The sequence below is a fragment of the Callithrix jacchus genome, chromosome 12 (assembly GCF_049354715.1).
Source record: "Callithrix jacchus isolate 240 chromosome 12, calJac240_pri, whole genome shotgun sequence".
Lineage (NCBI taxonomy): Eukaryota > Metazoa > Chordata > Mammalia > Primates > Cebidae > Callithrix > Callithrix jacchus.
In genome coordinates, this window is record NC_133513.1 from 20,700,703 (window position 1) to 20,725,719 (window position 25,017).

The 25,017-nt window shown below is 45.6% G+C and overlaps 1 protein-coding gene across 10 annotated transcripts in view; it reads left to right on the top strand.

Moving 5' to 3' along the window:
• SYT17 (synaptotagmin 17) overlaps positions 1 to 23,881 on the top strand; it is a 98,204-nt gene extending 74,323 nt beyond the window's left edge. For all 10 annotated transcript variants that reach the window (XM_078344790.1, XM_078344791.1, XM_078344793.1 and 7 more), the window contains one exon: positions 22,462 to 23,881. In XM_078344790.1, coding sequence (XP_078200916.1) covers positions 22,462 to 22,658 — 197 coding nt within the window. In that variant the 3' untranslated portion in view covers positions 22,659 to 23,881. The remainder of the gene's footprint in view (positions 1 to 22,461) is intronic.
• The last annotated feature ends 1,136 nt before the right edge of the window (positions 23,882 to 25,017 follow it).

Here is a 25,017-nt window from a genome sequence, read left to right on the forward strand (position 1 = left end):
TGTTGTTGTGTAAAATGTAGCAATCATTCTTATTTTGGGGATTAAAGGCAAATCAGCCTGTGGGCCCATCCATAAGTGGCCACTTGGAAAATTGTATCTGTTTTAAGCACTGCAGTCTGGGAGAGAGTTGAAATGCTGGTGCATTGAAGGTATTTAATAGCTCAGCCCAGCAGCCTGTGGTTGTTGCCCCAGTATCTCCCTCACTTATTCACCATCACCCCACAACTAACAGCTGGTATAATGTCTGGGAGCCAGGAATTGACACCAAATCTGTGCCAACCCAGATATAGAACCAGGCCAGTTTGTGCTCCCTGAAGTTCCTTGGGATTGGCAGTGTGGGGAGATAGATGAGAGCAAGACCTGGCAGTAGGCACTAGCGCCAGACTAGTCACGGGAAGTGAGCTGCAGAGTGAAGGGAGTAAAGCCAGAGGACCACAGAAGTGAGCCCCTGGGAGCCACAGTATGAGGAGCATTATAGAGGGGAGGAACTTAGGAAGGGATTCCGTAAAACTGCATATGTACTACTGGACTCATCTCCCGGCCACACACACAAGTGGATATTATTCTAAACAGTCCACTAAAGACACTGAAAACTGAACTATAGGGTGGCTCACCACCTAGGTCCCTAGGGGACACATCTGAGGGGCAGATACAAATAGCATTGCAAAACCTTTGAAAACTAAACTAACATCAGAATAACAGCAAACAGAAGGCAGGCTAGACCTTGTAGCCTGAACTTTTCCTTCTCAATTTCTTAAAAAGTCTACATGTTCAATAGGATTTAAGCAAGACCTAGAGTCTCATAATATTAAAAATGTCCAGGATACAACCTCAAATGACTTGATTTACAAAGAACTAGCAAAATCTGGTGAATTCTTAGAGAAAGTGCAATCAACAAATGCCAACCTCAAGATGGCCCAGATATTGGCATTACCAGATGAAGACTTCAAAGCAGCTATTACAACTATGCTCCAAGAAGTAAGGGTGAACCCTCTTGAAAAGAATGTGAAGGTCATCAGATCAACAGAGAAATCAAAGATACTAGAATTACATGGAAATTGTAGAACTGAAAAAGTTCAATCACTGAAATAAAATATTCACTGGCTGGACTCAATAGCAGAACGGAGATGACAGAGAAAGGTGTTAGTGAGCTTGAAGACAGATCCAGGGAAATTACGCAATGGAGAGTGAAAAGGTCAGGAGGAAAGAAGAAGGTGGGAAGACCTATGGAGAAATATCAAAAAGTCTAATGTTCATGCCGTATGAATCCCAGAACATTTATGTCACGTGAATCCCAGAAGGAAAGAAGAAAAAACAGTGGGGAGCATAGCATGGAGGTGGGTGACTCACCCGGAAAACCCCTGGGTTCCGTACCAGATTGCTGGGCTCCTGGCTCGACCAAACCACTCCTGTTCTTCCCTTCTCAGGAAACGGTAGCCATTCACGGGGAAGCCGTGTAGCACCATGGTCAAAATCAGCCAGAGCTGGCTTCTGTGTGATTGTGGGCAAGTTGCTTTACCACTCTGAACCTCAGTTTTCTTGTCTGAACAATGGGGACAGTAATACTTCTATTTATCATGAACCTCCAGTGTGTTCATTTTCTTATTTAACCTGTCAACAAACATATGAGCTATGATCTATTTTATGGTCATTTCTCAGTTGGGAAACTCAAAGCTTAGGGACAGGAAGTGCAATGAGTAAAGCCAACTGCAGAATGAGAGAACAGTTCACCTAAAACTGCCCTCACTTCAGATACCAGCTGTAAGTTCTGGGGTCCCTAGGACCACCTCACTTCAGAACAGTAGCTACAAATTCAGGGTTTCCATCATTCTCAGCAAACTGACACAGGAACAGAAAAATCAAACACTGCATGTTCTCACTCATAGGCGGGTGTTGAACAATGAGAACACATGGACACAGGGAGGGGAGCACTACACACTGGGGTCTGTTGCGGGGAATAGGGGAGGGACAGCGGGGGGTGGGGAGTTGGGGAGAGATAGCATGGGGAGAAATGCCAGATATAGGTGAAGGGGAGGAAGGCAGCAAATCACACTGCCATGTGTGTACCTATGCAACAATCTTGCGTGTTCTTCACATGTGCCCCAAAACCTAAAATGCAATTAAAAAAAATTCAGGGTCTCTATGACCTCCCTCAGGTTCGGTGATTTGCTAGAAAGACTACTAGAACTCAGCAAAGTGCTACTTATGACTACAGTTTTATTACAGCAAAAGGGTGCAAGTTAAAATCAGCCCAAGGAGGAGATGCACAGGGCAGAGTCCAGGAGGGGTCAAACTCTGAGGCTGTAGTCATCTATCTGCCTTGTAAGTCACAGACAGCATGACCTCCACTCGGTCACTGTGTGTGACAATATATACAATATAGCCAGCCCGGGAAGCTCACCACACCTTTGGCATCCAGAGTTTTTACTGAGCCTCAATCACATACTGCTCAGGTAACTGATCTGCAGTCTCTATCCCCTCCCAGAGGTCTGGCTCATACCTTTCATGATCAGCTTCTCCAGAAGTCTGAATTGATCCTCTGTGGTTCTAGAGCCCCCATCATAAATCACATTGCTAGGCTATACAAGAGCCAAAGCCCCCAGATAGACAAAGATTCTCTTCTTAGGCAAAACATTACAGAGGCCTAGAGATCATTTCCTAGGAGCCAAAGACAAAGGCTAGGACTCTTTTTGGGTAAGATTACTTTTTCACTGTTTAGGTAGTAACTAGTAACCTGTGCAGAGTCATCCAGCTGGTCAGTGGCTGAGCTGATCTTCCAACTAAAGCTGCTTGGTTCCAAAGCCCTGTTCAGTCACTCTTAACCACGACATTGACGTTCCTGTGAATCAACTGGGGGGTCTTGTTAAAATGCGGTTTTTGATTCCATAAGCCTGGGGACGCACCTGAGCATTTATATTCTAATAAGTTCCCAGTGACACCTGTGCTGGTCTGAGACCCACACTTTCGAGGCAGGAAGTGGGACTTGGACACTGGACCAAATTGAGGGCTAGCTAAAATAGGGGCAGGGGAAAACAGCTTTTCATAAGACACGCCCACCAGTGCACCATGCCAATTTACCATTGCCATGGCAACACCTGGGAGTCCCTTTCCACGGCAATGACCCGATAACCCAAAGTTACCACCCTTTGCCTAGAAATTTCTGCATAACCCACCCATTAATCTACATGTAGTTAATCTACCTGTAATTAAAAGTCGGTACAAATATGATTACAAAACTACCCTGAGCTACGCTGCCTGCGGGTAGCCCTGCTCTGCAGGAGCAGTCACAGAGCTGTCATGCTCCTGCTTCAATAAAGCTGTTTTCTTCTGCCCTACCACCGGCTCACGCTTGAATTCTTTCCTGGGCAAAGCCAGGAACCCTCATGGACTAAGCCCCACTTTGGGGCTCACCTGCCCTGCATCACTTTGAATAGCTAGGAGACTCTTCCTCTGTTCTCCAGTGTCACCCCAGTATGGCCAGACTGGGGCTGGGGGACTGTGAGTTTGCAGAAATATCGGGGGGAGATCATGTAGAGCCTGTAGGATAAGAAGTTGGTAGTTTTTTCCTAAGTGCATTGAGTAGTCTTTGGAGGATGTTAACCAGGGAAGTGATGTGGCTCAGAAAATGTTTGAAAAATATCCTTCCAGCTGTTGATAGGAGAATCATCTGAAAGACCACTGCATTGATGGCAGCTTGGACTGGAGAGGTGGAAGAAGGGTTTAAGAGAGGTCACTCACTGGATTATAATGTTGGAGGTAGGATCAGCAGAACTTGCTGATGGATCAGATGTGAAGGACCATTCCCTAGCTTGGCCAAGTTACTAATCTCTTCTGAATCAGAATTTCTTGTCTCTAGCTCCCAGTTCCCACCTCACAGGCTGTTGTGGGGACAAAAGGACATGATGCATAATGGGCTTAGAGCAGAGCTTGGTGTAAAGCGGGGCCTCAGTTGATTGTGGCGTTGAACCTGGATATGGGCAGAGGCTGGAACTCTAGCCAGGAGGTCAGGAGATGGAAGCATAGACCTGAGCTGTCACGCTGGGGTTCTCATGGTAAAGCCCCAGTAGCACTCCGACCCCAATTTCTCCTCCTGAGAGCTCCTTGAGTCTGCCAACATCCACCAGGTGGTAGAACTTGGCTGGGTCTTATACATTCATTTTGGGTTCCAATGGCAGTCTTTGAAGACCGGGCCGGCTGCCAGGGCTCCTGAGGGTTTTTATTCCACTTGAATGGCTGTTTAATGACTTTGGTGCCTTTGAATGGAACCTCGTTCCAGGCGGATCCCCATGGGGGAGAGCATCGGGGAACTGAGGGTTTATCCAACCGCATGTGTGCCTGCAGGGCCTGAGCTACACTTGGGGGCCAGCAGAGGCCAGGTTTCAGGCTTGCTTTGTGCCTCAGTGCTGGCAAGATGCAATCTTGTGCTCAGAAGCTAGGGCTGGCACCTGGGTAGGTTCAAAATGAAGAATCATGCATGAAATCAAATCAGAAACCAACAGTGTGCTTCCAGGCATCCCTTCTATCCATCACCTCATTCTGACTTCCCCAATCCAGAGCTACCAGTCAGCAGAATGCTTAACTTTTAAAATGCCAGGGCCTGGCCAGGTGTCATGGCTCATACCTGTAATCCCAGCACTTTGGAAGGCCAGGGCAGGAGGACTGCTTGAGGTCAGGAGTTCAAGACCAGTCTGGGCAACATAAAAAGACTCCTTCTCTATAAAAAGTAAATGAAAAAAAATTAGCTGGACATATGGTGGCATGCGGCTGTGGTCCCAGCTACTCAGGAGGCCAAGGGGGGAAGATCACTTGAGCTCAGGAGTTGGAGGCTGCAGTGAGCTGTAATCCCTCTACTGCACTCCATCCTGGACAACGGAACAAGACCTTGTCTCAAAATCAATTCATTAAACATTTAAAATATATGTATAATAAAATTTTAAAATGCCAAGGCCGGCAGGACACAGCCTCTAGTGTCACCTATCTGCCTACATTTTGAGGAAACCTTCAGCTGTAGTGAAAATAGCTTTGCCTTAGAAATCAGAAAACCAGACTGCCAGTTTCATGCTGTAACATTTTGAGCAGAACCTTTTAATCTCTTTGAGCCTCTAGTTTTCTTCCGTCAGATGCATATAAAATCTATCACAGGGTTGTTCATGCAGTATTTGAGGATAATAATGGCAAACACTTCAATAGTGCTTCCTGTGTGGCAGGCACTGCTGCAAGTATTTCCAATGAAATAACTCATTTAATCTGCATAGAAATGCTAGGACATAGTGTTATGGGATCAGTGGGGATGTTGCTTTTCTGGCCAGAAACGTCTGTGACTGGTGGCGCCTTTGCCTGAGTTTTGCTCGGACCCACTGGGCCCACTCATCCTGTCAGGCTGCGCTCGGCTCACGCTACCAGGCTGGATCCCATGCCTCTGAAGAGACTGCAGGGGAGCAGCGAGGGTTATGTGAGCAAGCGAGCATGGGGTTCAGCCACTGCACAGTCGGGCACACCAGCTATTGCAGTGGGGCAGGCAATTCGAGGTGCCAGCATGGGAGCCACCTCACTGCAAGGCTGTGGCCAGACCAGGCTCACCACAAGCAGCTTCAACGGCTGGCACCGGGAAACAGAGTGGTGCCCAGAAGCTTGGAGACACAAGGAACCACAGAGCTCTACAGGGGGAGTCACAGCCTGGCTCAGGAAACTCCCAGTGCTGGGCCCGAGGCAGGGTTACAGGTCTTCTGTCCTTGTTGCCCGTAACGTGGCAGAGAAGGGGCGTTTCAGCCGTGTTTGTGTAACAACTCTTTTAGCCCTGCCATTGGGCAAGGCCTGAGTTCTTGTCCTGCATCCAGGAAGAATGAGGTACACAGACAGGTGGAGGGTGAGCTAGATGAAGAGGAGCCTTATTGAGCAATACAATAGCTCAAAGGGAAGTGTAGCGCATAGCTCCTCTCCATAGCCAGGGTGTCCCCATGAGTGTTCAGCTCTCAGCAGAGAGGGTATCTTCTCTCTGCTAGGAAGGTCGTTCTGACAAGTGTCCAGCTGTCAGCAGAGAGGGTAGTTCCTCTGGTCAACATGGTGAAACCCTATCTCTACTAAAAATACAAAAAAAAGTTGGCTGGGCGTGGTGGCAGGCACCTGTAATCTCAGCCACTTGGGAGGCTGAGGCAGGAGAATGGCTTGAGCCCGGGGGGCGGAGGTTGCAGTGAGCTGAGATTGATCGTTGCACTCCAGTCTGGGCAACAAGAGTGAAACTCCATCCAGAAAAAAAAAAAAGTCATCAGGACCAGAATTCACATCCTGCTCTACCACTGGACCACAAACTGGGTCCCAGGTGGGTCTCCCGTTACTGGGATTTGACACCTTGTTCTGCACAAAGATTCCAGACAAATGCCACATTGACCCACAGTATAGGTTAAGGAATAGACTCTGCTGGAGAATAAGGAAAAGGCCTGTAGGACAGGCATTGGCCAGAAAGGAAGAGGCTTGAATTCCCTCAACCTAACCACCATCCTTTTGAGAGATGCACTGGGGCCAGATGCTGCAGGTCTGTGGTATGCGTCTGATTTCTAGAGCCAGGACTTTGAACCTACCATCCCACCATTTTATAGGGCAAGGGTGAGCAGGCAGCCATGTCAGTGGGACAGGTGGGTTAGCACCAGTGACCAGAGACCTTAGGGTTCGTGGGAAATTACAGCTCCCTCTTTCCAGGGGAGGAAGCCCCCAGGGTAGGGGGAGAGCTGGTCCCAGACAGTTCATGGTCCAGACATCTAGCCTAATGTCCCAGAGCTGCTTTTGAACAATTCAGCTCATTGTACGTACACCCTGAGCCTCTGTCAATTTATCTGGAAAATGAGAGCATCTTACAACCTTCGTCCTAGGCTGCTGTGAGGACGGAATGGGATTGTGCATACACAGGGCCATAGGGCCTCTACGTGTAGGCTGCTGCTCTTTAAGTGACATTACCATTATTCAAAACATATTTGAACTGAGCACAGTGGCTCATGCCTGTAATCCCAGCAATTTGGGAGGCTAAGCTGACAGATTATTTGAGGTCAGGAGTTCGAGAGCAGCCTGGCCAACATGGCAAAACCTCCATCTCTACTAAAAATACAAAGATTACCTGAATGTGCTTGCTTGAACTCAGGAGGCAGAGGTTGTAGTGAGCTGAGATTGTGCCACTGCACTCTAGCCTGGGCGACAGAGCAAGACTGTCTCAAAGCAAAACAAAAAAATCTTGTTTGAGACATCTTTTTCAAATTACCTCGAGAGCCTGCCCCACATTGAAAGAAAACATAAATGTGGCAGAATTCTTCATCCTTTGAAATGAGTTATATATGGTTTTTGTTGGTTTGTTGTGGGATAGGATCTCACTCTGTCACCCAGGCTGGAGTGCAGTGGCACCATCTCAGCTCACTGCAACCTCTGTCTCCCAGGCTCAAGCAATCCCCCCACCTCAGACTTCCGAGTTGCTGAGACTACAGGTGCACACAACCATGCCGGGCCAACTTTTGTATTTTTAGTAGAGACAGGATTTCACCATGATGCCCAGGCTAGTCTTAAACTCTTGAGCTCAAGTGATCTGCCTGCCTTGACCTCCCAAAGTCCTGGGATTCCAGGAGTGAGCCACCATGCCTGGATGAGACATATACATTTTAAAAAAATAACTTGAAGTCATGGAAAGCTGAATGATTCATCTAGATTAAGCTCAGCAGCACCTTTAAAAAATTAGAAATGAAGCATCCTTCTTAAGAAATGAGGCTGATTTTTTTGGGTGTTTGGAAGAGGATCCTATTTCACAACTTAAGATTTGCATGAGGCACTTACTCTAAACCAGTGAATCTCAATCCCAGCTAGACATTAGGGTCACCTGGGAAAACTTTTAAAAGTTGGGATGGATGTTTGGGTGGCACCTCCAGAGAGCGTGTCAGTTGGCCAGAAATATCCCCTCCCTCATCACTATAGTCTATAAAGCTCCCAAGGTGGTTATGATGTGCGGTCCTGCAGAGAACCAATGCTGAACTCCAGCATGCATGGGAATCACCCACAGAGTTGTTAAAACACATTGCTGAGCCCTTGCCCAAGGGTTTCTGATTTGGTATAGCTGAGTGGGCTTGAGAATTCACAGTCCTGATAGGTTTCCCGGGGATGTTGATACTGCTGGTGTGGAGACCACATTTCAGGAACCACTGCTTTAGATAGATCAGAGGTCAGTAAACTACAGTCCGCTCCCTGGTTTTGTAAATAGAGTTTTATTGGAACACAGCCATGTGCATTCATCAACATATTGTTGGTGGCTGCTTTCTGCTAGTGTAGCAAAGTCGAGTGCTTCCAATAGAGGCCATAGGTGGCCCTCAAAGCCTAAAATACTTACTGTCTGGGCCTTTATAGAAAAAGTATGTTGGCCTGGCATGGTGGCTCATGCTTGTAATCCCATGACTGTGAGGCTGAGGTGGGAGGACTGCATGAGCTCAGGAGTCCGAGATAACTCTTTGGGGTTGTGGGACCCCTTTCTTTATGCCTCACTGTGAAGACTGAGCTACATGCAGCCTGCACTGAAGGCTGGGCAATAAAGTGAGACCCTGAATCTACAAAAAAATTAAAAATTGTTTTAATTAGCCAGATGTGGTGGTGTATGCCTGTAGTCCCAGCTACTTGGGAGGCTGAGGAAGGAGGATCACTTGAGTCCAGGAGTTTAAGATTGCAGTGAGCTGTGATCAGGCCATGGCACTGCAGCCTGGGCAATGGAGCAAGACCCTACCTCTTAAGAAAAGAAAAGAAAGAGAAAAATTGTGTCCACCCTAGCCCTAGAGAAACACCTCTAGACTTTCAATTTTTTTTTTTTTTTTTTTTGAGACTGAATTTTGTTCTTGTTGCCCAGGCTTGAGTGCAATGGCGCGACCTTGGCTCGTTGCAACCTCTGCCTCCTGGGTTCAGTGATTTTCTTGCCTCAGCCTCGTGAGTAGCTGGGATTACAGGTGCCCACCACCACACCCAGCTAATTTTTTGTATATTTAGTAGAGATGGGGTTTCATCATGTTGGCTAGATGGTCTCGAACTCCTGACTTCAGGTGATCCACCTGCCTTGGTCTCCCAAAGTGCTAAGATTACAAGGATGAGCCACTGTGCCTGGCCTTCTTTCAATTCTTTATTTGTTCTTTCCAGGGAAGAAGTGACTTCCATGATTGAGAACATAATGAGTGTGCATCTGCAGGTCCCAGTCTCTGCGGGATGGGACTAAGTTGTTAAAGGTCTTCTTACTCTCCTCTTCTTTCTGGGATCTGTCTGCCTGCCATAGGCACCATCCTCTGCAACTCGCTCAGGGAGCCCGCTCGGCAGGCTTCGCCTTGCGGGGACAGACCTGCACAGTGATGATCAGAGAGGTTTAAATCAAGAAGAGGAAATCGTAGGATCAGGCCCCTTTCTACAACCCAGCTAAGCCACCAGTCAACCCATATTTTGATTCTGCATGAGATTCCGCTCATGAGATTTACTTGGGGAGCATTTGAAAACCACTGGCACCGAGCCCCCACCCCCAAACCAATCAACAGAATCTCTTGGGGGTAAAGCTGGGCACGGAAGGGGGGAAGATCTGATTTATTATCCCTTAAAGGCAAAAATGAAATTGGAAGATAATGTCACATTCTAATGATATCACCAAACTTGCTCAGGTGCTCATGGTGAACGTGGAATTTGATTCCAGACCTTCTGCAGGCCTTACCTCATCCCCAAAGCTCATGACGTAGATGAAATATTGTAACTAGCTCTGTAGACAGTTTGCGGTGAACATTCCCCCCCAAGTGATGCCAGCGTCTCTGAAACACATGTAGAGACGACCCTCAGTCAGAACATTTTGGTTGCTCACGTCAAAACAAGCACATTGCTTTATTAGCCACACCTTTAAATGCTTCCTTCTCATTGGTGTGATTCACACACGGATCTGAAAGTGATGCTTCAACTCATATGTCTTCTTCAGTGCAGGCTGCACGTGGCTCAGTCTCCACACTGAGGCATAAAGAAAGGGGTCCCACAACCCCAAAGGAAGTTTAAAAAAATTTCAACCTTGACTTTCATCTCTTGAGGAAGGAGAAAGGGATCTAATTCATAAGCCGAAGCAACATTTCTCACGAGTTTCTTCTCTACTCCCCCGTTTCTCTCCCCTTAAGTTTGCTGTATTTTTTTTCCCCTGTGCTGAGCTCCCAAGCTCTGTCTAGCTCAGTGGATGTGACTTTCCTCCCTCCTGCTCCTGAATCTCCCAGCTCCTTTACCCTGTAGATCTGCGTAGTCTTTTGAGCCTCAATGGCCTTCCTTTGGTTCGGAGAGAGGGGACGATTTGGTTTTCATGACAGGAACTCCTGTCATTGCTGCTTTTCTTATAGGCAGAGGTTTTCTACCTCCATGCTTATATTGCCATTTGAGGCCAGATTATTCTTCACTGTAGGGCCTGTCCTGTGCTTGGTAGGATAGTGAGCAGCATCCATGAGCCCTACCTACAGGAGGGCAGCAGCAGCCCCTCCCTCTAAGACATAACAATAAAACATGCCTCCAGATTGGTGGGACAGAATTAGCCCCATTGAAAACAACCGCATTAAAAAATTCAGACAGGACACAGTGGCTCACGTCTGTAATCCAATACTTTGGGAGGCCAAGGAGAGTAAGATTGCTTGAAGCCAGGAGTTCAAGATCTGCCTGGACAACATAGTGAGACCCCATGTCTAAAAAAAATTAATTAGCCAGGCATGGTGAGGTGCCCCTGTATCCCAGTTACTTGGGAAGCTGAGGCAGGAGGATCATTTGAGCCCAGGAGGTTGAGGCTGCAGTGAGCTATAATCCTGTCATGCCACTGCACTCCACTGTACTCTAAGATAAAAATTAACAATTCGTTCTAAGCCAGTATTGCCTGCAGACCAGGACAAAGAGGGCTTCTACCTTGGGCCTCATGCTCTAAATGGGAGGAGGCAAGAAATTCATGGAGTGATGAGTCCAGGCATCAAGGAGCCCACATCTTCCTTTCTAGATCCTCTCCAAATACTGGGAACCCAGAATTTCCCACCCACATAGCCGAAGCCTATTTCCAGGGCCTGCTCAGGTCTAGTCTAGGACAGTCCTCAGGAAGATGCACCGTGCTGCCAGTGTGTGCCCTCTAGGCTCCAGAAAATAATAAAATAGAGGTAGTAACAGTATATACCTCATAGATTTGTTGTGTTGATTAAATTTGTGTATTGAAATCCACAGGACAGGACTGGTATGTGATAAGCACTATAGAAGTGTTGGGTACTATCGTCGTGTTTTTCGTATCAGGAGTCCCTAAACATAGGACATCTTCATTCCTTATCTGCTGCTTGACTGAATAGGCAGCCGCCCATTCAAATGTTGGAGCCAATCTTGAGTGTGCTGGACCCTAGAGAGATGGCATGAAGGGCCCCAACGTGGCGCCTCCATGAGGATTTTCATGGGATTTTCCAGGGCCATTCTGACTGTTGGCCTTTTCCCTTATATGCTGGTTGAGGTGTAAGTTCCCCTTCAAACACACACACACACACACACACACACACACACACGTGCACATGTGCGCACACACACACACACACGTACCATAAGTCTCTATTACCCAATCTGATCCTTGTCACATGGGAGGGTCAAGGGAAGTAGGAAATGGGTGAGACTTTTTTTTTTTTTTTTTTGAGACAGGGTCTTAGTCTTTTGACCAGGCTGGAGTGCAGTGCGTGATCATGGCTCACTGCAACCTCAACCTCCTGGGCTCAAGCAGTCCTCCCGCCTCAGCCTCCCAAGTAGCTGGAACCACAGGTGTGCACCTCCACGTGCAGCTAATTTTTAAATTTTTTGTAGAGACAGAGTCTCACTATGTTGCCCAGGCTGGACTTGAATTCCTGGGCTCAAGCGATCCTCCCACCTTGGCCTCTCAAAGTGCTGGGATTACAGGCATGAGCCACTGTGACTTCTTTTTGAGATAAGGGAAGAAAATATGCTGAACTTTGAGTTTCATTTTCTACTGTGTCTCATGCCTGGGTGGCTTTGGGCACGTAGCCTCTTAACTTCTCTGAGCCTCAAGTTTGCCATCTGCAAAATGGTGATAAAAATAGGGCTGTGATATGGATTTAGTTTTCAAAAAGAAAAACAACAACATACATAAAGTGCTTTTCTCGGTTCTAATACACAAGCCTCAGGATTTGCTATGACTGATTTTTAATTATTATAATACAGTTCTCTGAATCGTCATTATGACTGTTGGAAGGAAAAAATAGTTCTGTCCCAGCAGCTGTTGTGAATTACAAAGTGAGCCAGAAAAGCTTGAAAAACATCACCCTTAAGCCACAGACGAAACTTCTTAGAACCAAAGAAATGTCATAGCTAAAAAGAACTCAACATCTACATATACCTGCCCATTGTATAAAGGGGGAAACTGAGGCCCAGGGAAGGGATATGAAGTACCTTGTTTTGAAGAAAAACCTGAAAAAGCTTCTAGGTTTCTGAAAAAAGAAAAAGAGAGAGAGTGCTACAGTGAGAAGAGGTTTTGCAAAAGTCTTTTTTAAAAAGAGAATGAAGAACACCTGTGTTGTGGTGTGTCAGTGCTGTACTAGGGGAAGAAAAGGGGAAGAAGCAGGCCTGTGTAGACTGCTTCGAGTCTCCAACAGTTAAGACAGCTCATGGATAACCTGACGAATTATGAGGACCCCTTGATGATGAGAAAGTAGGAAGGACTGTGAAATAGTCCAGGGTGAGTCTTGCTGGTTTTGCGTATTTTTTTCTTTTCAGAAATAGGGGAGCATCTTAACTAAGCACCGAGGAGGTAGATCTCAGGGTACAGTGATGAGGTTTTGGGGTTCCAGCTGTAATCTGGGGGTGTCCCTGCACCATGCTCTCAGACTCAGAGCAGTGAGAGCCTAGAGCACAGACAAGAGCCCTTCGTTACCTTGTGAACCAATTACGCAAAATGAGAAGCTGTCCAGTCTGCTCCCATTGGTAAAGATGTTTTTTTTCCTTGTAATTTGGAGTGTTTATTACACCCACATTCTAAGTCGTCCAGCTTCCCTTCCAGAACTGTCTGCCTTGGCAAACTAAATTAACGACCAAAGAATTTAGCTTTTATGGCGGAAAACAAATTCATTTTTACAGCAAATATCAACAGGTGAAAGCCTCAACTTGTCCCTGATTCATTCAGGGCACTTAGGTTTTGACCTAAGTGAGCGATCGCCCTTAACCCGCTAAACCTCAGTCTCCCCAGCTGTGAAATGAGCCAGTGAAAGCAACCCCCATAAAGCACTTTTTACACATGGGATGTGGGGGGCAGGAAGTGTGACAATTGTGCCCCCAGGGTACATCTGGCAATGTCTAGAGATACTTTTGGTAGTCACAAGGGAGATAGAGGATATCAGGCATGGTGGCTCATTCCTGTAATCCCAGGAATTTGGGAGGCTGAGGCAAGCGAATCACTTGAGATTAGGTGTTCAAGACCCACCTGGCCAACATGATGAAACCAAACCCTGTTTCTACTAAAAATACAAAAATTAGCCAGGCATGGTGGCACACACCTGTAATCCCAGCTACTCAGGAGGCTGAGGCAGGAGAATCGCTTGAACCCAGGAAGTGGAGATTGCAGTAAGCTGAGATCGCACCACTGCACTGTAGCCTGGGCGACAGAGCGAGACTCTGTCTCAAAAATAAAATAAAATAAAATAACAGGGGAGATAGAGGAATTGCTACTGATATTTGGTGTAGGATGATAGGTGCTACTAAACATTTTAGGGTGCTCAGGACAGCACTGCACAACATGGAGTGATCTGGCCCATGATGTCAGCAGTATCAGGGGTGAGAAGTCCTGCTCTGGAGGCTTGATGTGATAGTGATTAAAGAGTCAATCCATTGATGTGCTTAGCTCTGGACCTAACACATAGCAGGTGCTTAATAAACTGATCTTTATCCCGGGTCCCCTCAAGCCTGACCTTTGAGCCCTGGTGGGTGCCTCCCATCATATTTTTGTTTCCTGGTTGTGTTCCACAACTTGAATTGCTGTGGTACGGTAGAAATAGACAGATATGTTGATAACTCTTTACAGCTAAGTTGGGTCTCAAATTCCTAAAAGTGGAATAGGCAGGGTGTGTCCATGCGTTGTCTGAGGAAGGGAACTGGACTTCCATGCACGTGCCTGTCCCCAAAGGGTAACCTTAGGGTGCTGGAGATTCAACCAGGTTCAGAAGAGAAAACATTAGTGAAAGGTACTGTGCAAGGTGTCATTCTAGAATCACTGGGGGAGGAGAACTAAAAGCATTTTGTGAGAGTCAAGTTTCCACTTACTGATCACTTTCCCCTTAAGCTTTAAACAAGGCTTAACATTTTTAACTGTGTTTGATACCAGATTTTTCATACTTCATTTGATCCATTCAGAGGAACATTCTAATGGATTCATGATCATAATTATAAAAATAAATGATCACACTGCGAATAGCCACCAGCCCTGTGAAAGAGGAAAATGTTATTTGCCCCTTCACCAAATGGTCCCAATTCTATTGTAGTTTTTTGAGTTCTTGTATCTGTCTGGTACTCACAATCTGCTATATTAAGTTACTCCAGATGGGGAAACCAGATGACTGAGTTCATTTGAATTATGTCTAAATCCATGAGCAATAAATAGGTTCTCAGAGAAAGCCCTCTTCATAGATTTTGTGCAGACTTTTCGACATCAATTCTGACTGTTTCAATGTTGTTGTTGGTTTTTTTTGCCACACTCCACATTGTATAGGTCATTGAGAAATTGCTTCCAGATGACTCAGGTACACTTAGAGTGTGTACATTTTGTAAACCAAAAAGTATCTGAGACAATCGCAATCATTTTAGGAGTTTATCTTGCCAAGGTTAAGGTCCTGCCCATGAGACAGCCTCAGGAGGTCCTGAGGACATATGCCAAGGGTAGTCAGGCTACAACTTGGTTTTATACATTTTAGGGAGACATAAGACATCAATCAATACATGTAAGAGGTACATTGCTTCAGTTTGGAAAGGCAGGACAGCTGGAAGCAGGTGTTGGGGAGTGTGTGTGTGGGGAACTTCCAGGTCATAGGTAGATTCAAAGAATGGCAAATTGGTTATTATCTAAAGACCTGAAATCAATGTTTAAATTACAATGAAGGGTTTTGGACACCAAGGTTTTATCATGCAGATACAGCTTCTAGGTAGCAGACTTCAAAGAGAATTGATTGTAAATGTTTCTTATCAGATTTTTTTTTTTTTTGAGACAGAGTTTCGCTCTTGTTACCCAGGCTGGAGTGCAAATGGTGTGATCTTGGCTCACTGCAAGAGTCTGTTCTGGCTGAGTGCATTGGCTCACACCTGTAATCCCAGCACTCTGAGAGGCCAAGGTGGGAAGATCACTTGAGCTCAGTAGTTAGAGACCAGCCTGGGCAACATGGTGAAACCCCATCTCTACAGAAAATACACATGCACACACACACGCTCTCTCTCACACTCACACACACACACACACACACACACACACAAAATTAGCCAAACATGGTGGTGTGCACCTGTGGTTCCAGCTACTTGGGAGGCTGAGGTAGAAGGATCACTTGATCCTGGGAGGAGAGGTTGCTGTGACCTGAGATCATGCCACTTAACTTCAACCTGGGTAAGAGAGTGAGATTCCTATCTCCAAAAATTAAAAAAAAAAATTTTTTTTGAGACAGAGTTTCGCTCTTGTTACCCAGGCTGGAGTGCAAATGGCGTGATCTTGGCTCACCGCAACCTCCGCCTCCTGGGTTCAGGCAATTCTCCTGCCTCAGCCTCCTGAGTAGCTGGGATCACAGGCACGCGCCACCATGCCCAGCTAATTTTTTGTATTTTTAGTAGAGATGGGGTTTCACCATGTTGACCAGGATGGTCTCGATCTCTTGACCTCATGATCCACACACCTTGGCCTCCCAAAGTGCTGGGATTACAGGCTTGAGCCACCACGCCCGGCCAAAAAAAATTTTTTTTAAAGAGTTTATCAGTCTTAAGATCTGTGTTGATGTTAATGGTGGCGTGTCTGACTTCCTGTTCCCAAATGGTCTGAACTAGCTTTTCAGGTTAACTTTGGAATGCCCTTGGCCAAGAGGAGGGTCCTGTCAGATGGTTAGGGGGCTTAGAATTCTATTTTTTGGTTTACATTCTCTGGAAATATATTAGTGACTACATTAAAAGGAGTCCCCCATAACCATCAGTAGGAACATTTCGTGGAAGTGCTTTACAACAAAATTTTCAGTTGTAAATATTTCTAAAGAGAAGAAATTTAGGAATATGGTTATAAGGAATTGGCTTCATTCACAGGTTATTCAAATACCACAAGTTTTATCATCAATTAGCTGCGTTACTTGGTTTCCTTATCTATAACCTGGAGAGGGCTGGATTATCTGACTGACTGTCCCTAAGTCCCTTTCTGGATTCTACATGTCTAATCTTTAAAGAAAAAAGAATTTTAGAAACAGGGTCTGGCTATGTTGCCCAAGCTGGTCTCAAACTCCTGGGCTCAAGCAATCCTCCCACTTTGACCTCCCAAAGTACTGGGATTACAGGTGTGAGCCACTACACCTGGCTCCTTACATGTCTAGTTTTAATTCTCTGTTTTCTCCAACACACGTCTTAGACTTTTACAGTGATAGCAATCTTGATACTCTCCCAGGCAACTTTTCTGCTAGAAGTCATTAGTTATCTTCAGCTTCACTTTATTATAATTTGCATTTTAAGTTTTGGGTTTTAAAAAAAATAAGACTGTTAAGAGTACCATAACTTTACCAAATGATTTGCAAGTGCCAGTGCCTGCTGATTAACTCAGATGGCCATGGCAGGAACTGCCTCCCATCAGAAAGCTGAATCACTTCAGAGCTCCCACCTTTCAGGGCCAAGTGATTCACCAGCCAAGTTACTTTACAAATTGGGATGAAGAGCGTAGGATATTAGACTTCCTTCTGGTTTTCTTCCCTTCTGGCAATTTAGATGTGGATTCTCTAATGGTGACTTATTTTTCCTTTGTTTTCTTTCCAAAATAATAAACACTTGCTATGAGAAATTCAAACTATACATACTTATATGATGCAGAAGGTGGAAATTTTCCTGTTTCCCCCTCCCCAGAGAGAGCCACTCTGAACAGTGTGGTGAACATTCACCCAGATATTTTTTTCTGTATGTATATTAACATTCTTTTTAACAAAAAGATTGTGCTTACATATGCTGTTTTGTAATGTACTTTTGTCTCCTAGCAATATGTCTTGGAGATTTTTCTATTTCATATAGATAAGTCTGTCTCATTTTTAAGGGCAATATGGATTTCCGTGGTATTATTACTGCGGAAGTTATTTAATTCCTTTCTTCCAGTCTTCTTCTGGGTACCTCCCAAAGACAAACTTAATGACTTGCACTCAAGTGACTTCAGGAAGCTTGAATAAGGGAGTGGCGAATGAGACAGGAAAAGGGGTAAGACAAATTGAGGATGTTTGATGAGTAGATATCTGCAGTATGGGGGGGTCTTCAAAACCACCCTTGGGTTCAATGATTCACCAGAAGGATTCGCCGAACTTGGAAAAACTCATGGATACAGTTTATTACAGTAAAAGCATATAGCTGGGTGCGGTGGCTCACACCTGTAATCCCAGCACTTTGAGAGCCTGAGGTGGGTGGATCATGAGGTCAGGAGTTCAAGACCAGCTTGACCAACATGGTGAAACCCCGTCTCTACTAAAAATACAAAAATTAGCTGGGCCTGGTAGCAGGAGAATTGCTTGAACCCGGGAGGTGGAGTTTGCAGTGAGCCAAGATCGCACCACTGCACTCCAGCCTGGGCAACAGAGCAAGACTCCGTATCAAAAAATAAATTTAAAAAAGCATACAGACTAAAATCAGCAAAGTGAAAGATTGCTGCTATGGTCTGAATGTTTCGTTCCTCCAAAATTCTTATGTTGAATCCTAATCCCCATGAGGTTGGTGTCCTTATAAGAGAAACCAAGAGACCTGCCTTGTTACTTCTATTGCATGAGAAGGCACCACCTATGAAGAAGAGAAAGCCCTCACCAGACACCGAATCTGATTACAGGTGTACCTTGATCTTGGACTTCCTAGCTTCTGGAACCATTAGGAAATAAATTCCTATGGTTTATAAGCCTTCCTGTTTGTGGTAATTTGTTTTAGCAGCCCAAACAGACTAAGAAAGGGGAAAGAGTCCTTTTTGTCATAGGAAAAAGTACAAGAGAGACCAGGTGCAAGCTTCCAGTTGTTGTGTGTCCAGCATAGTTAGAAGAGGTCAGTCATATGGTTATGGCTGACCATCTGGGTGGCTGAGCCTAGTCTCCAGCCCCTGCAAAGGTCAAGCTAATGTCGAGTGGCCCAAGGTCCCCACCATAAATGACAGTTAGCATAGACAAGCTGGCATGGCTCAGGCAGGAAGCTGCAGGTGCTTGAGGTAGGGCACTATCCACAGAAACCATGAGTAGCCTCCAAGGTGGGCTGAGGGGTAGGCAGGGCACCACCAGCCCCAGCTACACTCCCTCAGGGACAGTCTTGTCATGTCCAGTTTTTCATTCTTACAGACAATGCCCTGGTGCAAGGGTCAGGAAACTTTTGTATAAGGAGCCAGAGAGTCATTTTTTTTTTTGTATTCTCTTTTAGCAATTTTTTAAATTGAGATAAAATTCACATAACATAAAACTCACCCTTTTGGTGTATATGATTCAGTGCTTTTTAGTATATTTTCAAGGTTGTGCCACCAACACCGCTATCTAATTCCAGAACATTTTTAGCGCCCAGAAAAGGAGCTCGGTGCCAATTAGCTATCATTCCCCATCCCCCTTCCTCAGTCCTTGCTAACCACTAATGGTAATTTCTGTCTCTAGAGATTTACCTATTCTGGACATTTCATATAAATGGATCATAATGTATGGCCTTAAAAACTTTGTACATTGGCCAGGTGTGGTGGCCCATGCCTGTAATCCCAGCATTTTGGGAGGCCATGGCGGGTGGATCACCTGAGGTCAGGAGTTCAAGACCAGCCTGGCCAATGTGGCAAAACCCTGTCTCCATTAAAAATGCAAAAATTAGCTGGGCATGGTGGCAGGTACCTGTAATCCCAGCTACTTGGGAGCCTGAGGCAGGAAAATCACTTCAACCCAGAGGCAGAGGTTGCAGTGAGCCAAGATTGTGGCACTGCACTCCAGCCTGAGTGACAGGAATGAAATTTAATCAGGAAGGCAAGGGGAGGGGAGGGTAGGGGAGGGGAGGGGAGGGAAAAACTTGTACAAATGTTTACAGTAGCCTTATCCACAATAATAGTCAAAAGGTGGAAACAACTCAAATGTTCATCATCTGTTGAATAGATAAGCAAAACATGGCATATTCATATAATGGAATGTTATCTGGCTATAAAAAGTAATGCTACAACATAGATGAACTAGACAGAGAGCAGATATTTGAGGCTTTGAGGGTCACATGGCTTCCAAATTATTCAACTGCTATGGTCTGAATAGTTGTGCCCCACCCTGCCAACTTTATGTCAAAATCCTAACTCACAAAGTGATGGCATTATGAGGTGGGACCTTTGGGAGATGATTAGGTCATGAAGGTTAGAGCCCTCATAACTGGGATTAGTCCCCTTATAAAAGATGCCCCAAAGAACTAGCCTGTCCCTTCCACCATGTGCGGACTCAGTGAGAAAATACCATCTATGAGGAAGCAGTCTCCCTGACCAGACACCAAACTTGCCAGTGTCTTGATCTTGAACTTCCCAGCTTCCAGAACTGTGAGGAATAAATTTTCATTGCTTATAAGCCACCCAGTTTATGGCATTTTGTTACAGTAGCCTGAATGGGCTAAGACATCAACTCTGCCCTTTTTGCACAAAAGCAGTATTATGTAAACAAATGAGTTTGAATGTGTTCCAATAAACTTTATTTGCAAAAACAGGTAGTAGTCCATATTTGACTTGAAGGGTGCAGTTTACCTACTCGTGCTATATAAAATATCCTCATATGTGTATTTTTGTCCATTTGTGCAGAAAATTTTATGGGATCAATTTCTAGAAGTGAGATTGCCGAGTCATGAGTTATGAAGTTATGACATATTTGTTTTGAACAGATGCTGTGAACCACTCCAAAATTTGAACCAACTTGCTTTTCCACCAGTGGCACATGAGAGTACTTGAGACTGAGATTTTCTTTTTTCTTTTCTTTCTTTCTTTCTTTTTTTTTTTTGAGACAAGGACACTCTGCTGCTACCCAGGCTATATCCAGTGCAGTGGCACCATCACTGCAACCTTGACTTCCCCGGGCTCAGGTGATCCTCCCACCTCAGCCTCCCAAGTAGCTGGGACTACAGGCATGCACCACTATGTCTGGCTGATTTTTTGTATTTTTTAGTAGAGGTGGGGTTTCTCTGTGTTGCCCAGACTAGTCTCAGACTCCTGGGCTCAAGCATTCCACCTGCCTCAGGCTCCCAAAGTCCTGGGATTATAGATGTGAGTCCCCATGTCCCATCAAAATTTCCTTTATTAAACCCTTTTCCCAAAGAAGTAAAACCCATACCCATATACAAGGGAAGTTTCTGCATTGTCATTCTTGAGTTTTGGAGAGGAAGAGGAAGATAGAACATTTTGCCCCTGGAGAAGAAAACCAAATGGGGCCTGAAGTGACCTCATAATAGTATCTTATTTTAGGTTGAGGCCCACAGGGACGGGGACTCTGGTAACTTGTCCTCATTTGGTAAGATCAAACCTTAGACTACTCACTAAGTATCATTCCAAAAAGCCTTGAGTGTTACCTATTCAAAAAAATTTTTTTTTCAAATGCAGAGAGCTCCTTAGCAATTTCATTTATTAAGCAAAGCTTCCCTTCCTATTATTTCTCTAACATAAGTAATTTGCATGTAAATGAGGTCCACCTGTGCATACTGAGCATGTTACCAAATGTACAAAAAATATACATGGTCCAATTTTTCTCCACAGAGCTGACAGGTACCCATCCCTCTTGATAAAGATGACAAACTATTTCACATAGCTTAGTTTTCCTTAAGTCTTTTTGGCTTTTGGATGATGCACGGAGTTTTTGCATTTTTCTTTTTCTCCCTCATTTTCATCATTTGGAATTCGTAGTGTGAAACCCACAGGGGAGAACAGTGGCTCGTTAGCATTCAAGCTCTGTTTTTGGCTGCATATTTTAGTTGGTTTATATGATTCTCGGCATCCCTCCTGGGATCTAGCCCGCCTTTGCTCGGCTCACGCTGGGTGAATCTGTGATATTTCCCATTCTGTAGCCCTTCATTTATAACACAGGCATAGCCTGCTTTCCCATTAGTGAAACGGCATGCCTGGACTACCCACACACAGATAAAGAATTAGGCGGAACTTGGCCGGGAAGATAAATCAAGTTAACCATCTCATTAGGCTTGAAAGACACAAATTAAGCTTAAGTTGGGATTAACAGAGGAGCCCTTCAAAGAGACATGCAGCACAATAAAAAGTGGAAGAAATTGCCATAGCCGTTACTCTCAGCAAATTTCCACCATTTGATGGAACAGAGGAGACATGAAGTCTCTTTTATAAAAGGTCAACAGACAGAAATTTAGGATCGAAATAGCAGTATAACATTTGTTGAGCTCTCATCACATGCTTGGGACTGTGTGCTGAGAGCTTTACACACATTATCTCATAGAAATTGCACATTGATCTATGAGAGAAGCACTATTAAAATTCCTGTTTAACTAACAAAGAAACTAAGGCTTAGAGAGGTTACTCCACCTGCCCTGGAGTCCCAGAGCTTGGTCAAATGATGGAGCCAGGATTCGCTCTAGGATATTTGGCCCCAGGGCTTAACCTAGTGGTTCCCATTTGGGATGCATTGGCCTCCCCAGGGGCCATGTCTGAAGACATTATGGGTTGTCACCGTTGTAGAGAGAGCAGCTACCAACATCAGGGACCGGTGGGTACCAGGGATGCTGCTAAACCTCCTCCAATGCACAAGACAGTTACAGCAAAGAATTATCCCACCCGTAACGTCAACAGTGCCATGACTGAGAAACCCTTGTTTAATCACTCAGCTGGACTACAGTGACAGGCTCGCTGTTCCACTAGAACTATCCACTTCAAGAGCTCCCTATGCAGTGTGGTGATGCCATGGATGTACATTTAAGGCTGTATATTGTAGGCAGTGCAGCTGTCTGACAGAAGGAACAGCCAATGCAAAGGCTGAGAGGTAGGAACCTGGCTGGCATGGGATGGCAGGAAGCCAGGTGCATCTGTTACAGAGACTCACAGGAGGATGTGATGAAGGAGTTGGAACTCTCACCAAGAAAAGGAAAAAGACGACGTGCCCTAAACGATGACCCCTATGTTTGCAGTTGACGAATGTGTAGACTAATGGCCTCTGTCTTCTCCCTGCCTTCCTGTTCTGTTCCCCTCCTTCCTCTTGCCTCCCTCCTACCCTCAACCCTCTGGCTCCCTAGTTTTCGGCCACAACATGAAGAGCAGCAACGACTTCATCGGGAGGATTGTCATCGGCCAGTACTCTTCAGGCCCCTCTGAGTCCAACCACTGGCGGCGCATGCTCAACACGCACCGCACAGCCGTGGAGCAGTGGCACAGCCTGAGGTCCCGAGCTGAGTGTGACCGGGTGTCTCCTGCCTCCCTGGAGGTGACCTGAGGGCTGCAGGGAAGGCAACTTTCATATGTTTAAAAAAAAAAAAAAAGACAGAAAAAAAATGTCACATACTATTACATCCACACCTGTGTACACACTCGCAACATGTCTACACACGTCCACAGACACAGACACACAGACACCCGAAATCCTCTCAGAAGTGAGAGGAAGCAGACTATTAATCACGAAATGGCCACCCTCAGTGAGACCTGGGAACTTTCTGGAAGCCCCATCTGTAGATCACAAGCTCAGTGGGCTCTGCCGTGGGACTTATTGGCAGTGCCTGCTCTTGTCAATACCCCTGCCCCAAAATGCACTTTCAACCCTCAGGCCAGAGAAAGGACCTCCCAAAGGGTGCCAGTCTCCATCAAGACTGAATTTACCAAGAGTTTGGCCAGTATGTGGGAGACCTGACCACCCCCACTCCCCAAACACACACCCACTGGGTAACTTCTGAACAGGCTGCTGTTCCCTGGGGTTCTTCAAACCTGATACCTTTCTCCAAAGGTGTAAGTATCTTTGTCTTCTCCTTAGTAAATGTGATAACTAGATTATGGACCATTTGGAGAAACCAAATGGCAACCAGAACTATTCCAGTGTCAGAAGCCTCTCCTGGCTTAATGGAATCGTCCTTGTGTTAGCTCATTCCAGGAGACTCCCTGTGGGTATATATGTGTATGTTCTCGTGCATGTGCCCTCACAGGTGAACACATGCGTGTGCCTACGTGTCCTCTTGGAGAGCATGGCAATGAGTCGGGACTTCAATCCTGAGCACTGCCTTCTCTCTGCTTCTCCTGTCCAGTGCGATTCCAACCAGTGTCCTGTCTGTCAGAGACCCCAGCTTGGGTAACAGTAATGTGTGTGTGAGTCAAGTAAATAGGATATGATAACGCAAAAGTAACATTTTTTTGGCTGAATCATGGTGATTGTGACCCACAAAAGATATACAAAGGACCCGATACATGGATTAAATGGCCACCACACCCATCCATGATGATCTTCTTCCTTAATCATACTCTGAGCGTTTTTCTGTGTTTGTCTGTGAACCAATGTTACGTCTCACGTGCTAGGGAATTAATGTAGTTAGAATAGATCTCTCTCTCTTTTTCTCTCTCTCTCTCTCTCCTCTCTCTCTATTGGATGCTTCTGTATCTTTTTCCACAGCATAATGTCTGGTGTGATGGGGAGCTATTTATTGAAATTAAAGATTATTTATTTGTGCCATGCATTCGAGTTTTCTTTTTCTTCATGAACACAGGACATAGAGGGTGGGAGGGCATTGCAGTAATTTTGAGACAGAGTCTCACTCTGTTGCCCAAGCTGGAGTGCAGTGGTGGAATCTCTGCTCACTGCAATCTCTGCCTCCTGCATTCAGCCTCCAGAGGAGCTGGGATTACAGGTGTGCACCACCACGCCTGACTAATTTTTGTATTTTTAGTAGAGAGAGGGTTTTGCCACATTGGCCAGACTGGTCTTGAACTCCTGGCCTCAGGTGATCTGCCTGCCTCAGCAGCCCAATGTGCTGGGATTACAGGCATGAACCACCACACCCAGCCTCAAAACAATGATATTTATTATACTTATAGATTTTGGGGGTCAAGAATATTCAGTATTTGCAATATGTCTGACTTGAGCAGTATGCTAATGCAATTTATTCCAGTTTTGCTCTTCTCTATAAAACTTTGCACTTTTTTTTTGAGACAGAGTCTTGCTCTGTCACCAGGCTGGAATGCAGTGGCACAGTCTTGGATCACTGCAACCTCTACCTCCCAGGTTCAAGTGATTCTCCTGCCTCAGCCCCCGGTAGCTGGGACTACAGGTGCATGCCACCATGCCCAGCTAATTTTTTGTATTTTTAGTAGAGACGAGGTTTCACCATGTTAGCCAGGTTGGTCTCGATTTCCTGACCTCATGATCTTCCCTCTTTGGCCTCCCGAAGTGCTGGGATTACAGGTGTGAGCCACTGCGCCTGGCCCAGTTTTACTCTTCTCTATAAAACTTTCCACTTCTTCAGGGCAAGGTTCATGGCTTGTTTAGCTTTTTATTGGCCAGTCCCTGCTAAGGGCTTGATCCAGGTAAATACTCCTTGGGACAAAATGGCTTCACCCCGAGGCTACATTGGGTATTGCAGAGAGAACCTCATGGTGTCTCCCACTCTGGAGTGGAAGTATGGAGGTCAAGGAGGAGAAACGAAGGCTGGGTTAGGTTGATGTATTCCTCTATTTTGCATTGCTGTTAAGGAGTCCCTGAGACTGGGTAACTTATAAAGAGGTTTATTTGGCTCATGGTTCTGCAGGCTATACAGGAAGCATAGTGCTGGCATCTGTGTGGCTTCCGGTGAGGCCTCTTACAATACAGGAAG